This window comes from Notechis scutatus, chromosome 1 (genome assembly GCF_049901735.1).
Source record: "Notechis scutatus isolate UNSWTSFEM ecotype Mainland chromosome 1, rNotScu1.2, whole genome shotgun sequence".
In the NCBI taxonomy this organism is placed as follows: Eukaryota; Metazoa; Chordata; class Lepidosauria; order Squamata; family Elapidae; genus Notechis; species Notechis scutatus.
This window is the reverse complement of record NC_142009.1, coordinates 39400395-39414997: the sequence shown is the minus strand read 5'-3', so window position 1 is coordinate 39414997 and position 14603 is coordinate 39400395. Positions and strand designations below refer to the sequence as shown.

The 14603-nt window shown below is 41.7% G+C and overlaps 1 protein-coding gene across 2 annotated transcripts in view; it reads left to right on the top strand.

Moving 5' to 3' along the window:
- USP34 (ubiquitin specific peptidase 34) overlaps nt 1-14603 on the top strand; it is a 142568-nt gene that overhangs the window by 10961 nt on the left and 117004 nt on the right. For both annotated transcript variants that reach the window (XM_026676739.2, XM_087961324.1), the window contains exons 2-3: nt 2981-3068; nt 5508-5928. In XM_026676739.2, coding sequence (XP_026532524.1) covers nt 2981-3068; nt 5508-5928 — 509 coding nt within the window. The remainder of the gene's footprint in view (nt 1-2980; nt 3069-5507; nt 5929-14603) is intronic.

Below are 14603 nucleotides of genomic sequence, written 5' to 3'. Positions count from 1 at the left end.
GTGATGCCGGTACCGGGCCGTGGCACAAAAAAGGTTGGGGGCCACTGGTGTAGGCTGCAATACATGCCGCTAGAGCAGCACATGTGATATCTTGTCATGGTTCCAAACCAAGCCAGCAAAAGAAGAGGTAACACTGTGAGCAGAATGGATCTCTTTACTGGAGTCTCAGCTTGGCATGTGGTGAACAATACAAGTAAAAGGGTTTCTAGCCAGCTTTACTGGCTTCTACTAGCCAGCTGGTTATACAGACCCAGCATGCCCCATCTTCCTGTTCCTGGCTGGCTCCCTCAAATACTTTTGCTGCAGTCCGTTGCTCCCTGGCCTGCTCCAGCAAGTACTTTTTTGGCCCGGCTCCAGCAAGCACTCACTCTTCTAGCCTGGTTGCACTCTGGCTGGCTCCAGCAAATACTATTCAGGCTTCAATGGCTTCTGAACTGATCACAGCTTCTGAACTGATCCTGGCTTCTCTCCCAGTGTGAGTCCCATCACCTGACACCCATCTATGGTCCCATGCATCCCCCTCCCCCTGCACATGCATGGCAACTCTGAAACAGCGTGTTGTGGGCACTTTGAATGGCGCACAGTCTAGGATGTTGACAGTATCTTAGTTCCATAAGTGATAGTTTGCTTCCATGTATAATTCAAGGTTTTGGTTTTGATTTTTAAAGCCCTTCATGGTATGGTTATTTGAGGACTCTCCTCCCTCCCTCTGCTGGTCACATCAGGTCCACCAGAAGTACACCCACTATTTATTTTTATTTAGGAAAATTTTAATTTCCATAAATGTCCATTTTCTTTTCCTTCTGTGTAATTATTTATTTTGTTCTTAAATTGTTTTAAGATAAATGTTATGTTTTTTAAAAAAGAACAAACTTCCAGGATTCCATTGCAGTCTGTGTGTAACTTTCAGCATAATAATTCTGTATGATTATGTGTTCTTAATAATTATGTTAGAAGCCACTACTTGGTTGATAGTCAAGTACTCCTGAATAGATTCACCTTTCAGAGTATTTTCATGGATCTTTTGTTAGTGTGATGGAGATCTGTTTTCTCTGTTTCAGTTTCACAAACTCAATATAGATAGTCCTCAACTTATGACTGATCTCTTGGTGATCATTTAAAGTTACGGTGGACCTACTTATGACCTGGATTCAAAGTTCAGATAGTCAGCGCCCCCTGCGGTCATGTGACCACACTTAATATGCTTGTCAGCTGCACCAGATTTAGAGTCATTTGCTGTGTCCCACAATCACATGACTGTTTTATGACAGTTTTGCAGAAAAGCAGCATTTGTGTCTGTTTTTTTGTCAAAACTGGCCCATAGTGTACCATGGGTTTGCTTAATGACTGATGGTTGCTTAATAATTACAAAAAGTCATAATAGGTTGGTCATGTGACGATCTCCTTTACAGCCATCAAAACTTACAATTATCATGCACAAGCTCCATTATAGTCATAACTTGAGGACTAGTATCTCTCCTCCTCCCCCCTCCCAATATTACAGTATACTATACATGTAGTCCTCAACTTTCAACCACAATTGAGTCCAAAATTTCAGTTGTTAAGCATGACAGTTAAGTGAGTTTTGCCTCATTTATGACCTTTCTTGCCACCCTTGTTAAGTTAATCACTGAAGTTGTTAAGTTAATTTGACTTCCCTATTGACTATGTTAGTCAGAAGGTCACAAAAAGTGATCACATTTCCCTGGGACACTACAACACTCATAAATGTCTGTTGCCAAGCATCCAAATTTTGATCATGTGATCACTAGGATGCTGTGATGGTCGCAAGTGTGAAAAACTGATAAATCACTTTGTCAGTGCCATTGTAAAATTGAATGGTCACTAAAAGAATGTTTATAAGTCAGGGACTACATAGTTTATTACAGTTTTCAGGAGTTGGTATCCACATTCGAATATCATACATGATACTTAGCTCATCGTGTATTGTGCATAAGAATCTTGATTATGCACTAGGCCAGGAGTCCCCAAACTCAGCAACTTTAAAACTTGTGGACTTCAATTCCCAGAAATCTCCAACTAGCTGCCAGCTATGCCATATGCATAGTTGGCTGGAGATTTCTGGGAGTTGAAGTCCACAGGTTTTAAAGTTGCTGAGTTTGGAGACCTCTGCACTACGCCTTTGTTATTGTGAAAAATTATATCAGGAAACCAGGGTTAAGCTTCATAATGCATGTAGACCTTCATTATTATGAAGTATATCAAGAAACCAGGATTATATGTAGCTTCTTGTACTCGAATCTTGGACTATGATTAATCAGAAACAAGATGTTCAAACCAACTTTTATGTATTGCAATTAATTTTAAGCCCAACTTATGTTGAGATGAGTTAACTTCAGTCTTGTAACATGAGCTTTTTAGAATTATATCTTTGACATGAAAGGAGGACATGTTAGAGTAATTGAGGTTGTGTAATAGCCTTGAATTCATTAATTGCTGTTGTTCCAACTGCTTGCTGTATCATTCACACATCAGGATGCAATAGCTCTGCATTTAGGGGTATGCAAAATATTTTGGTTTCATAAAAAGTTCCAGAGAAGTCTGAAATATTTATTTCTCCCTCTGAACTATGTCATTTTGGGAGGAGCTTCTATAAGTAAATCCTGAGGACTGAAATGAGTTTTTCCATTCAGGAATCAATGCATTTTTTACATTTCTTCACTTTAGCATTTCCTATGGGTAAATGGTTGTGATGGTATAGTATAAGTAGTGCTTGCTAATTGGGACTGGCTTTCTTTTGCTAAATGAACCAGTAGTTCAGCAAAACTATCACATGAGCATATTGACTTACAACGGAAGTTCCAGTTGTAGTTGTTAAGCGAATCATCCATGGCAGCCACATTACCCTATTTTTTTAATTGCTATTTTACCCCTAAAATATTTGAATTTGTTTTTAATTACTTATATGTTATTCTGAAGTGATTTATCTTGGTCTTATTTTTTTAACATTTTTCTTTAGTATCAGATACTGATGGTGGTGATGGCTTGCAACTCAGAAAGGAGCATGCACTCAAGATTTTTGCTTATATCAGTTCTTGGACACAAAGGTAAATCTGTTTTTAAGTAGCCCTTATTCATGATGTGCATCTACATGAATGTGTGTACAGGCAATCTGAATAGTAAAAGTAGTAAATATGGATAAGTTGATATAAACATAATTGTTTCATTTTTTATGTAATTCTGTATTAAACAGATAAATCATTTTGGTTTACATGGTAACTTTTGCTTGAATTTTTGGTAAAAGTACAATAATATGGGGCTGTTATAAGTATGGGGCGGTTATAGATCTCTTTTTTTGGTAGACTTGCATCAATTTTTCAGTTTGTGAGACACTACATTTTTTGAATTGCTTATATATTGCATTAAATATTGAAAAATTCTGAAGTGATTTATCTTGGTCTGAATTTTTTCAACATCTTAAAAACCTGCCTTTTAATATATATCAATTGTATCTCGTTTCTCTGATTTTAATGTGTTAATATATTGGTAAAAGTAAATATATAAACATGTGGTTTTCTAAGTCAGTATGTGGCCTGCAAGTGCTTCTATTCATGGCTGTGTTGTAAATATCTGGCAGTGTAGCATTTTCTATATCTGAGCAAAGTTTTCAAAGTAATTTCAGAATCATTGCCAATTAATGTTTGTCACTATTCCCTTCACAGTTGAGTATATTTTAAATCATTCAGTTGTATCTTTATAGTTTCAGTGGAATGCTATAACTTATTGGCATGTATGTAGATTATTACCGGTAGTATGGGCAGCCATCAGTGTCAGGGCACTGACTGCTTTTTTTTTGTTCCTGTTTAATATAACAAAATTGCATCTTGTTGTCTTAGCTGATAGAAAAATTAATGTTGGGCACAACAGATAAATCCCATCCTTTTTATTTACAGAATGTTGAGGTGAATGGGAATGTTGGATTGTCACTTATACAAACAAAAGTAAAAACTAGCATGAAACGTCTCTTCTTTCCAGTATTACAGGCACCATACATGAAGTGACTCTCGTGTAGCATATTTGAGAAAGTTGTTATGAAAAACTCACTTTTTAAAAACGAAGTATCATGTGCATCCAGTGCTGTCTGCTAGAAAAGCAAGTGTCAAAGGAATAGATAACTATACTTTTAAAATCTGCTCTGGTAGTTTAGTGGGCCCTTTGAAGAATGGTGCAATTGAATGGGAAAGATTGAAAAGAATTTTCAGCTGCGATGACACTGTGGTTAGAATGCAGCATTGCAGCCTGACTTATTCACTGCCGGGAGTTAAATGGCTCATGGTTGACTCAGCCTCCCATCCTTCTGAGGTGGGTAAAATGAGGACCCAGATTGTTGAGGGCAATATGCTGACTCTGCAAACAGCTTAGAGAGGGCTGGAAAGTGGTATATAAATCTAATTGCTATTGCAAGTGTGGGTCTATCTGTGTGATATTTGACATAATCCATATTATTTTAACATACACAGTTTAATGTTATAGTTTTTAAAATAACAAGGATTTGAATTCTGTTTGTATATATGCCTTATTTAAAATCCTAAATACAAAAATTAAAAATCCTTAAAATTAAGACATATATAAATGAGCAATGCCAGATTTTATAAGTCTGTAGTTCAGCAACATATAGCTCTATAGAAACTGCTGGACTCCCCCCGCTAGATTAGCAGAAATGTTTAACCTAAGCCCAAACTGTTGGAGGTATAGGAAAGAAAAAGGCACTCATTTTCATATGTGGTGGACCTGCCCAGAAGTGAAGAAATACTGGAACACAATTTGACAGTGGCTAGAAGAAATTATAAAACAGAAAACTGAATTTAAACCAGAACTATTTCTATTCGGCATAATAACACAAAAATGTAATAAAAAGATAGATATATTATGTTACATATCTTAACAGCTGAGAAGGATCTCTTATGCGCAATTTTGGAAGCAGGAAAGAGTACCACCAGAGGATGTTGTTATAAAGAAAATATTAGACTGTATAGAGATGGACAGGCTAACGCTGAAATTAAAAGATAAGGAAGATTTGACATATTACATAGTCTGGGACGCCTGGTATGAATGGTTTAAGAATAAAAAGAAATTAAAATGGCAATTAGGTAAAGAATGAGAAATCATATAAATATGTATATGTATTATGGAGAAAATTGAAATATATGATGAAATATATTGATTTGTAGCAAGAGTAAGGAAAGAATTATGCAATGGTAATGGAATAAGAAATTATATAGAGAAGAATGTAAGGAAATGTAAAAGATGTCTTGATGTTGATAAAACGATGTATAAAGTTTTATGTTTTTAATCTTTGAAAATTGAATTAAAATTTTTGTTTTAAAGAAACTGCTGAACTCAAGTCCAAGTAAGTGAGGGATGCTGGAAAATGTAATCCACCAAATTTGGAAGGATCCCATGTTGTTCACTTATAATCTAAAGTAGTTAGTACACTTATTTGTGGAATTCTGAATTTTTATTTTTATTTACCTTTCTTTAAACAGGCAGTGTCTATGCTGTTTCAAGGAATATAAGCATTTGGAGATTTTCAACCAAGTTGTGTGTGCTCTTATAAATCTAGTGATTGCTCAAGTACAGGCTCTTCGGGACCAGCTGTGTAAACATTGCACTATTAACTTAGGTTCAGCATGGCAAGACGAAAATAATGCATCTGATGAGCCACTGAATGTAGAAAGAGAAACTCGAGAAGAAGAGAACGAAGATAGTCATAAAACTACAGAAGGAAAAATAGATTCTGGGAGAACTTGTATCCTGACAGAAGAAGAATCTGCAGAAGGTTCTGATGCCTTTAGCATATGGAGCACCGAGGAGAAGGAAAAACTCTTGCTTTGTGTTGCAAAAATTTTTCAGATCCAGTTTCCTCTGTATACTGCCTACAAGCATAATACGCATCCCACAATAGAGGTACATGTTATCCAGACTTGAGTTTTTTGTGAAAATGATCTAAAAGTTAAGCTTTAATTCTTGAGTGTTGTAAAATCTGACAATAATATTAAGTATCGTATTCTTTGGAGTATAGTCAGTATCTGAAAACTTGCTGCAATTGTCCTAACTATAGAGAGCTACAAGTAGAATTTTATAGGAAATGTGTATATGTAGCAGGAGAAATGAAAATACTTAGTTGATTTGAATGGAGCAAATCATCATGTTTGAAGTCATAATTATATTTTTACTATAATATGTCAAGCTGTAAAATTAGCTGCAGTTTGCTATGATAAATTTTTTTAATCCCTAAAGTACAAAAATCTACATATTGGTGGAATGTACACACGCACACACACACGCACACACACCCCATTCATTTGGGTCAAGTGGTATTACAAATCAGTGATTCATAATATATATAATATAATTATAAATATATATGCTTTAGTCACTCTACCACATTTTAATTATAGTAGCAGTAATAATAATTTAATTTATATGCTTCCTAGTTACTTTGGACAGATTTTCTAATGTAAACTGTTACAGTTGGGCAGTAATTCTTGCCCCTATTTTTTCAATTTTCCGCTCTTTGAGTATGCTCAGGTCCTTTGCCTGCTGGACTGAGTCTGCTTGGTATTTGAAGTTCTACCCTGTGCTGTGGCCACGCCCCAGTTTTTGACTCAGTCCAGCCACGATGGACGTGAGTTAGAAGTGGAGGCCATTTAATTCTGAAAAACAGCTTAGAAGTTCAAAAAAGCAGGAAAAGAAGATCGTGCAAGAGCTGCAGCCAAGAGAGAGAGGCTTTTGGCCTCCATTCTTGGTGAAAGTGCTTAGGGTGGCCGTTTGGAGGAGTTCCCAGTGATCGGCCTGATAAGGGCATCAACTGTTTTGTGTGATAGCGCAGCAGCAGTACGGGCAATCAGCCCATTTTTTTCACTCTTGTGTTGGCTGTGAAGTGCTCAACGTAGCAGCAAACGGCTGAGAGAGCGATCGGCCCAGCAGATGGAGGAATGCTTTGCAGCAGCGCAAAGTAGTCCGCTTGATCGGGCAGTCGGCCTGATCCCAGCTGGACGGCGCAACTGCATGGGGCAGTTGGTGCGGAAGGAGAGGATTGAGCCCAGCTGGTAGAGCAGTCCGGCCATGTTTCCAGTGCTGTGGTTCCTGTTCCAGCACTGAGGTAGATGCGTGGGCAGTAGACCTGTACACAGGTCCTTTAACTTACTGTGGTGACTGGCAGGGCAAGGCTACAGCCCAGCAATAAGCCTATTCAGGCTTGCTTCGCCAGTTCAGAGGTAAGAGGAACCTTTTTTATGCTGGATGGGGCCTAGAGGGCAAGGTAAGCAGTAAATGTGAAAGTAATTCCTCCTCCCCTCCTCCACCAGGATCCAACCTTTCCCTCTGACTGTTCTGCAATTCCTAACCCTCCAGTTAGGATGGCAGATAAAAATCAGGAAGGGGTGATAGCCCTTCTACTTCTAGAAGTAGATCTAGGGGCAGGCAAAGGAAAAAGGCTCCTGAACCCCAAAAGCCTTCCAGGGCAGAAGAGCAGGATGCCTTGAGAAGACAGAAAGCTCTAGAAAAACAGAATGAGAAAGGCCAGCTTGCTGCTGGGGGGAAGGAGCTTGAGATCACCACGCCCAGATGAGTCACCTTCTTCTGCTCTACCTCCAGTTTTACAGATGGAGCCTGGGCCTACCACCATTACAATTAGGCCTCATTCACAGGCCTGGTCCCCTGATGAGTCATCTGCTTCTGTTGAACCTCACCTTCTAGAAGAAGTCAGGAATTATGAAAGGGATCCCCAAACAGCTTTCCAGGATGAAGCTTGGGAACCTCCTCCTAAGAGATCTAGACCAGGAGTTGAGGCAACCTTTACGCCCATGGCTGCAGGTTTACGTGATTCTGAGGGGGCAGAATTGCCTCCTCATATGTAGGCAATTATATCAAAGGCCATTAGTCAATGGATTGCGGAAAGCCTTCAAGCAATGCAAACGCCTGAATCTGTGGTTCAGACTTCGAGCATTCCATACATTCTAGAAGCAAACAATCCTCGAGGGACAAGGCTTCTCCTGACCCTTCCATCTATAGCCTTCCATCTAGAGGGAATCTGATTTCTCAGTGGACGAAGACATGGCCCCCGAGAAACCATCCTTTTGGGGACTTTTTGAATCCCATAAATTCAGTGCCTTATTGTTCAAGGCTAGGAAGATGGCGCAGTTGGACCCAGAGGCAGATGTCGGGAACATAGAAAGTGATGCCACTATTCCAGACCAATTTTTCGCTGAACCAACAGTATACCCGGAAATGTTTTTAAACACAAGTAAGAAACAGCTGGAATCACCTGGCACATCTGTCATGTCGGACAATGAATGCCGTTATTTCAATATGGGGCCTGAACATACTAGCTCGTTACAGGTACCAGCAGTGGATAGTCCAGTGGCTGCCTTGGTATCTTCCTCATCGAATCCTGCAGACCCAGAGGAAGCACTGAAGGTGGAGGATAAAAGGATTGAACAGTCCCTCCAGCGCACTAACCAGGCAGCTGCCTGGGTGGTCAAGGCTGCATTGGTGGCCTCATTCTTCATGAGGGCTTCCTTATGCTGGCTTCGCCAATTACAGGACAGGGTTCCTGCCATGGATGTCTGAGTACATGAGGACGTTCATGAGCTTGTAGCAGCGCCTGAATTTACTGCAGATGTCACTTTAAACAGTGCCAGATTTGCATCCAAATCCATTGCCACATCAGAAGCTGCTCAAAGAATGGTCTGGCTTAAGAAATGGCAGGCTGATGGCCAACGAAAATGGAAGGTGGCATCTGCCCCTATCAAGGGGGATAAATTGTTTGGGGAGGTCTTGGAACCCCATCTTCTTGAGACCAGAGACAAAAAGTTGATCTTGACGATCAAGTTTCAGGGCAGTTCCATACTCCCGCAGGTCGACATTCAGAGCTGAGGGCAGTACCAGGGCTCAAGGGCCACAGAGACAGGCCTTTAATAGCCAGGAATTCCCACAAGAAAGAGCAGCCAGAGATAGGCCTCAATTTTCAGGCAAGCGGCCCTTTTATGGGGGAGGAAGTCACTTTTTCCATCATTCTGGTTAATTGTAGCAGGTTATCCAGTTTTGTAGCCCAATGGGAGGCTACTACATCCGACACTTGGGTCTTAACTACCATCAGACATGGCCTTTTCTTAGAATTCAGATCACAACCCCCCAGTTTCTGTGTGCTTTGCCCTTTATCCAGGGAGGCATCCCACAGAAAGCTCATGGAACAAGCTATTCAACACCTTCTGGATATCCAAGCCATCCAGGCAGTTCCATTGAGCCAGCAGGGTAAGGGATTCTATTCCGGACTGTTTGTTATGCCTAAAGCTTCTGGGGGGTGGAGAGTATCCTTGACCTCAAAAGGCTCAATAAATTTTTGTGTTACAAGTGTTTCCAGATGCATTCACTGCAGTCTATTCTAGAGAGCATCAGGGAGGGTGACTTCCTCACTTCAATTGATTTGACAGAGGTTTACCTGCACATCAGGATTTGCCAGGAACACAGAGGGTATTATGCTTCAGCTATGCTGGGAGACACTTCCAATATAGGGCCATGCCTTTTGGTCTCTCTTCTGCACCCAGAGTATTTACTAAGATTCTGGCTGCTTTGGCAGCCCGCTTAAGAACCATTCCGGTAAGGGTATAGTGTTACCTGGATGATAGTTTAATTCAATCATCCTCACATGAGTGGGCCTTAAAGGACCTCCAGGTGACAGTCTCCCTTTTGCAAGACCATGGCTTCTCAATTAACCACAAGAAAGAGTTATTTTACATCAACCAGATTATTATTTATTACATCTTGGAACAAACATTAACACTCTTTCTTGCAAGGTTTTCCTTTCACAGGACCACAAGGACAGTTTGCATAAGATGGTTGGGGAGATCATAGGGCTGATAAGTCCCCTTTGGCTCTTCTCTTACAACTCCTGGGGAAAATGATCTCTTGCATTTCCATTGTGGCTTAGGCTAGACTGCATTCTAGGAAACGACAGTGGTTTCTCTTGCTCTACCAAAAGGCGGTCAGAAGCCACTCATCATTTCGAGTCACAGTCCCCAGGTTAGTTAAGCAGTCATTGTTCTGGTGGACTTCCCAGGCATTGCATGCAGGTCACTTATTCAAAGAGCCTCCTCGCATGGTCATCACCACTGATGCCAGTCTATCCGGCTGGGGGCTCATCTCCAGTCTCAGTTGGCTCAAGGCCAGTGGTCTGTTTGGGAGAAAGGAAGAAGCATCAATTGGTAAGAGTTGAGAGCAGTAAGATGGGCGCTCAAGAAATTTAGGCACACTATACAGAACACACATGTCCTGATTCAGATGGATAATGTCACCACTAAGGCTCATATTAACAGGCACCAGATCCAGGGCATTAATATTGGAGGCTGAATGTCTGGGGCATTGGGCAGAGAGGAATCTCTTATCAATTAGAGCAGAACATATTTCTGGGGTAGAAAATGTGCAAGTGGACTGGCTTAGCAGGGCCAGAATTGACCCCTCAGAGTGGAGTATTCCCCCTCTTTTATTTTAGGAGGTGACACGACGGTTCGGAGTACCAGTTGTGAACCTGTTCGCATCTCCAAACAATGCCAGTCTCCCCAGGTTTTTTACCAGATTCGTGACCCAGGGGAAAGAAGGGACCAATGCCCTCAGGATCAAGTGGCCTCAGGGTTTCCTGTATGCCTTCCCTCCTCTTCCGCTGCTTCCAGCGGTGATCAGAAAGATACTGAAGGAGGAGGAGGAGGAGGTCATACTTCTGGCTCCTTACTGGCCCAGTTGCCCCTGGTTTGCGGATCTGGTGAATCTCTCAATCACCCAACCATGGAGGATTCCTCCCCACAAGGTGTCGTTACACCAAGGAGACATAACTCATCCAGAGCCTCAGTGGTTCCAACTGACTGCATGATGGTTGAGCAGAAACAAAATATATCAGAACGAGCCATACACATACATAGCGGTGAGGAAACCATCAACCAACCGCATTTATGAAGCCACATGGAAGGTCTTCTGTCAGTGGTGCAACAAAATTAAGATTTCTCCCACTTCGACCAAGGGCTCTTGGTCAACACCCTACGTAGACAGGTGCCCTTTCTTCAGTATTGTATATCCATAGGAAGGGGTCCTTGTCTCTTAACCAAACCATCCAGCGGCTCCTGAAAGGGGCATCCAACCTTAGACCAACAGTTGATCACAGATTCCTCACTTGGGATCTCTCTAAAGTGTTAAAGGCTTTAATGAGTGATCCATTTGAGCCTCTCAGATCCAGCTTACACCTTCTATCCCTTAAGGTAGCATTTCTAGTAGCCATCACTTCGGCTAAAAGAATCTCCGAGACGACGGCTCTTTCAGTCAGGGAAAATCTCTGTATTTTCCACCCAGATAGGGTTGTTTTGCGGTTTGCATCCTTCATTCCCAAGATTAATTCTAGGTTTCACAGAGCCCAAGAACTTATATTACTAAATTTGTGTCCCAATCCTACTTATAATTTGGAACAGGCGTGGCATACCCTGGATGTTTGAAGAACATTGAAATTATATATCCGGAGAACATGTCCAATCCATAAGACAGAGGCCCCAACCAGGCATATTGGGGTTAAAGGTGACTCCATCTACAGTGAGTAGATGGATTAGGCTTGCATATCTAAGGCCTATCAGAATAGGTCTCTTCCTTTGCCTTGAGGGTTGACGGCCCATTCTACCAGAAGTATGGCAACGACTGCAGCATGGGCCACTCAAGCACCCATTGAAGAAATATGTCGAGCTGCTACATGGTCTTCACCATCACTATTTATTTGACATTATCGATTGGATGCCTTTGCGTCAGCTGATGCAGCCTTTGGCAGGAGGGTTCTACAAAGCGTCCATGAGCGCCAATGTAAGTCGGACCAGACTCAAGCCTTCCCAGGAACAGTCCAGCTTTGGTATGTCCCAATCTCTCTGGACTCTTGGAGCCACAGAAAGAAAAATGAACATTAGCTTACCTGAATGTTCCTTTTCTCCTGTGGTGTAGAGAGTCCAGCGCCACCCTTGATCGTCTGGTCTGGGGGGTGGGGAGCAATAATGTATGTCCTTTTTATCATGCAACTATAGTATCATGTCCAGTCTGCCAAATGCTTTGTCGAAAGCTGGGGCATGGCCAGGGCACAGGGCAGAGCTTCAAATGCCATGCAGACTCAGTGCAGCAGGCAGATGACCTGACCATACCTAATCTCTCTGGACAGTCTATGCCACAGGAGAAAACGAACATTCGGGTAAGCCAGTGTTCATTCTACCAGAGGGTTGGATGTAGATTTGCACAGCTTGGGATTCAAATAACAAGTGGAGACAGATATTTGAACACTTGGAAACAGAGTTAGGTATTGAAAAAAATCACTATGTTTCAACTAATTAAAGGGGTGGTACACATAATATTTGTTTTTATTTATCAAACTTCTACATCACCCATCTCACATAAGTTACTGGGTGATTTACAAATAAAAACCAGGAAAAATGACAAACAGCATTAAAGAGGACAAGTGATCCAGGACAAGTGCAGTTGGCACACTACATGAAACTGAGCAAAGGCTCAAAAGGGTCATGAGTCCAGAAGGACCCCGAGATTATGCACCAGATCTATCTGGGGCAGTGTAACCCTATCCAAAACCAAAGATGCTGAGCCTTCAGATAAAGAAGAGAGCCCTACCTATAATTACTCTGTCTTATTGAGATTCAATTGAAGCCTGCTGTTCCCTATCCAGATCACATAGCTTCCAACTACCACAAAACGGCATCCACAGCATCACTTAATGAAAATGTACAACTAGGTATCATATACATACTTACGATATCTCATTCCATAGTTACTCAGTGCATTCATCTAGATATTAGAGGTGGAGAGAGTACTGAGGCCTGCTGCACTCCACAAAGAAAGGACTGTGGAAAGGATTTCTTGCTCCCTACCAATATGCCTTAGGGGAAGAAGGTGAACCAGCAGAAAATCATGCCCCCCATCCCCAGCTCCCAAAGCCAACCTAAAAGGATATCAGGACTGATGGTAACATTGAGAGGTCAAGAAGAGTCAGAATGGATGCATTCTAACCTGCTTCTGCCAGAGGTAATCCAAAAGAGTGACCAATGCCATTTCTGTCCCATATTCAACCTGAATTTAAGTGGAAGGGATCCAGATAATCTGTCTCATCCAGAATTCTCTGAAGCTGTAGTACAATAGGACAACCACCTTCTCATCAGTTTTCCCTAGAAAGGGCAGTCTCTTTCCCTGAGACACTGGACAAAAATTATCCAGAACAATAGGGTCCAGCAATAGCTTCTTGAGAATTGGCATGCTAGCTCTTTAAGTAGTGCCAAAAGTACCACTTCTGTCAATAAATTAACCATTATTTGAACCATCTACATGTCACCTCCTTGACCAACCAGGAGGGGCATGGAACTGATTCATCGTGGCCATGATTACAGTCCCAAGAGTTCTCCGTTTCCTTGGGTCCAACAGAAGCAAATTATTCCCATATAATTCTCTCTAAAAGACCTGCACCCCCACTGGCTTCCAACTGAGAATGAGTGAGCAACTTTATCTGTTAACTGAAAATTCCTCAGTGTGTCCCTAAAGGCAAACCTCTTGGCTCTCCCCTTCTTACCTAGGAGAGTCCAGACAACTTTAAACAAAGGCCATCAGGCAATTCTCTGTAGATAAAATAAGAGTGGAGAAATACTGATTTTTTTCTATTCTTAACCACCATGAGGTAAGCGTTAATAGAAACCTTCATGATTAATTGGATTCATCCCTCCTTTTTTCCCCCACTAGTACGGTAGATGTCTCTTGACCCTTTTTAGCACTCTCAACTCTTCCCTAAATAAACCAGAGTGCTGGGAGTGATGGGCCAATAGAGGTGGCATGGGCACTATCCTGTTCCAGGTAGTGGCCAAGTTCTCAGCAGGACCATGCAGTAAAGTTTCAGGTAAAGCCCTCAGTTCCCTTTGGAATCCCAGTGGGTCCAACAGGGGACAGGCTTATTGAATATGTCTTATTCCTGCAGAATGGAGAAGCATAAAAGCATGATGTGACCCCAACATTCAGATCACATTGCCACTGCTCAGAAGAAAACTGTCAGATGTATGATTACTTTTCAGTGAGCCATGAATAACCTAGATTAAACCCATGATTGTGATAATGGCCATGAGCTTCTGGGCTGCTTCTGAGGCCAGCTCCAGGGATGGCAAATTAACCCCCCCCCCCCCAAAAAAAAAAGATCAGTAGTGTCGAGAAGTCCATAGTCAAGTCCATGATGACCTCCAGCAATTAAGGCAGACAAGTTCTACAAAGCAGTAGCAGTAATCTCAATTGACCCATGCTCGTCTTCAGAAACAGGATTTCATAACTGGCAACTTGTGGAGCAAGTTGAAATCTTGGGTAACAATTGCTAATCCCCCTCCTTTGCTTTCAGGTCCTGGCTGGTATACCCTAAAGTCATTCAGACAGGTTTCAGAGAGGGGACCGTCTACCTGAGCTTAGCCAAGTCTCAATAATACATGGGAGATTGGCCCGCTTCTCACTCATAAAATTGCAAATAAGAGAAGCTTTGTTAACCAACCTAGCATTAAGTAATAGTCGCTAAAGGCCCTTGC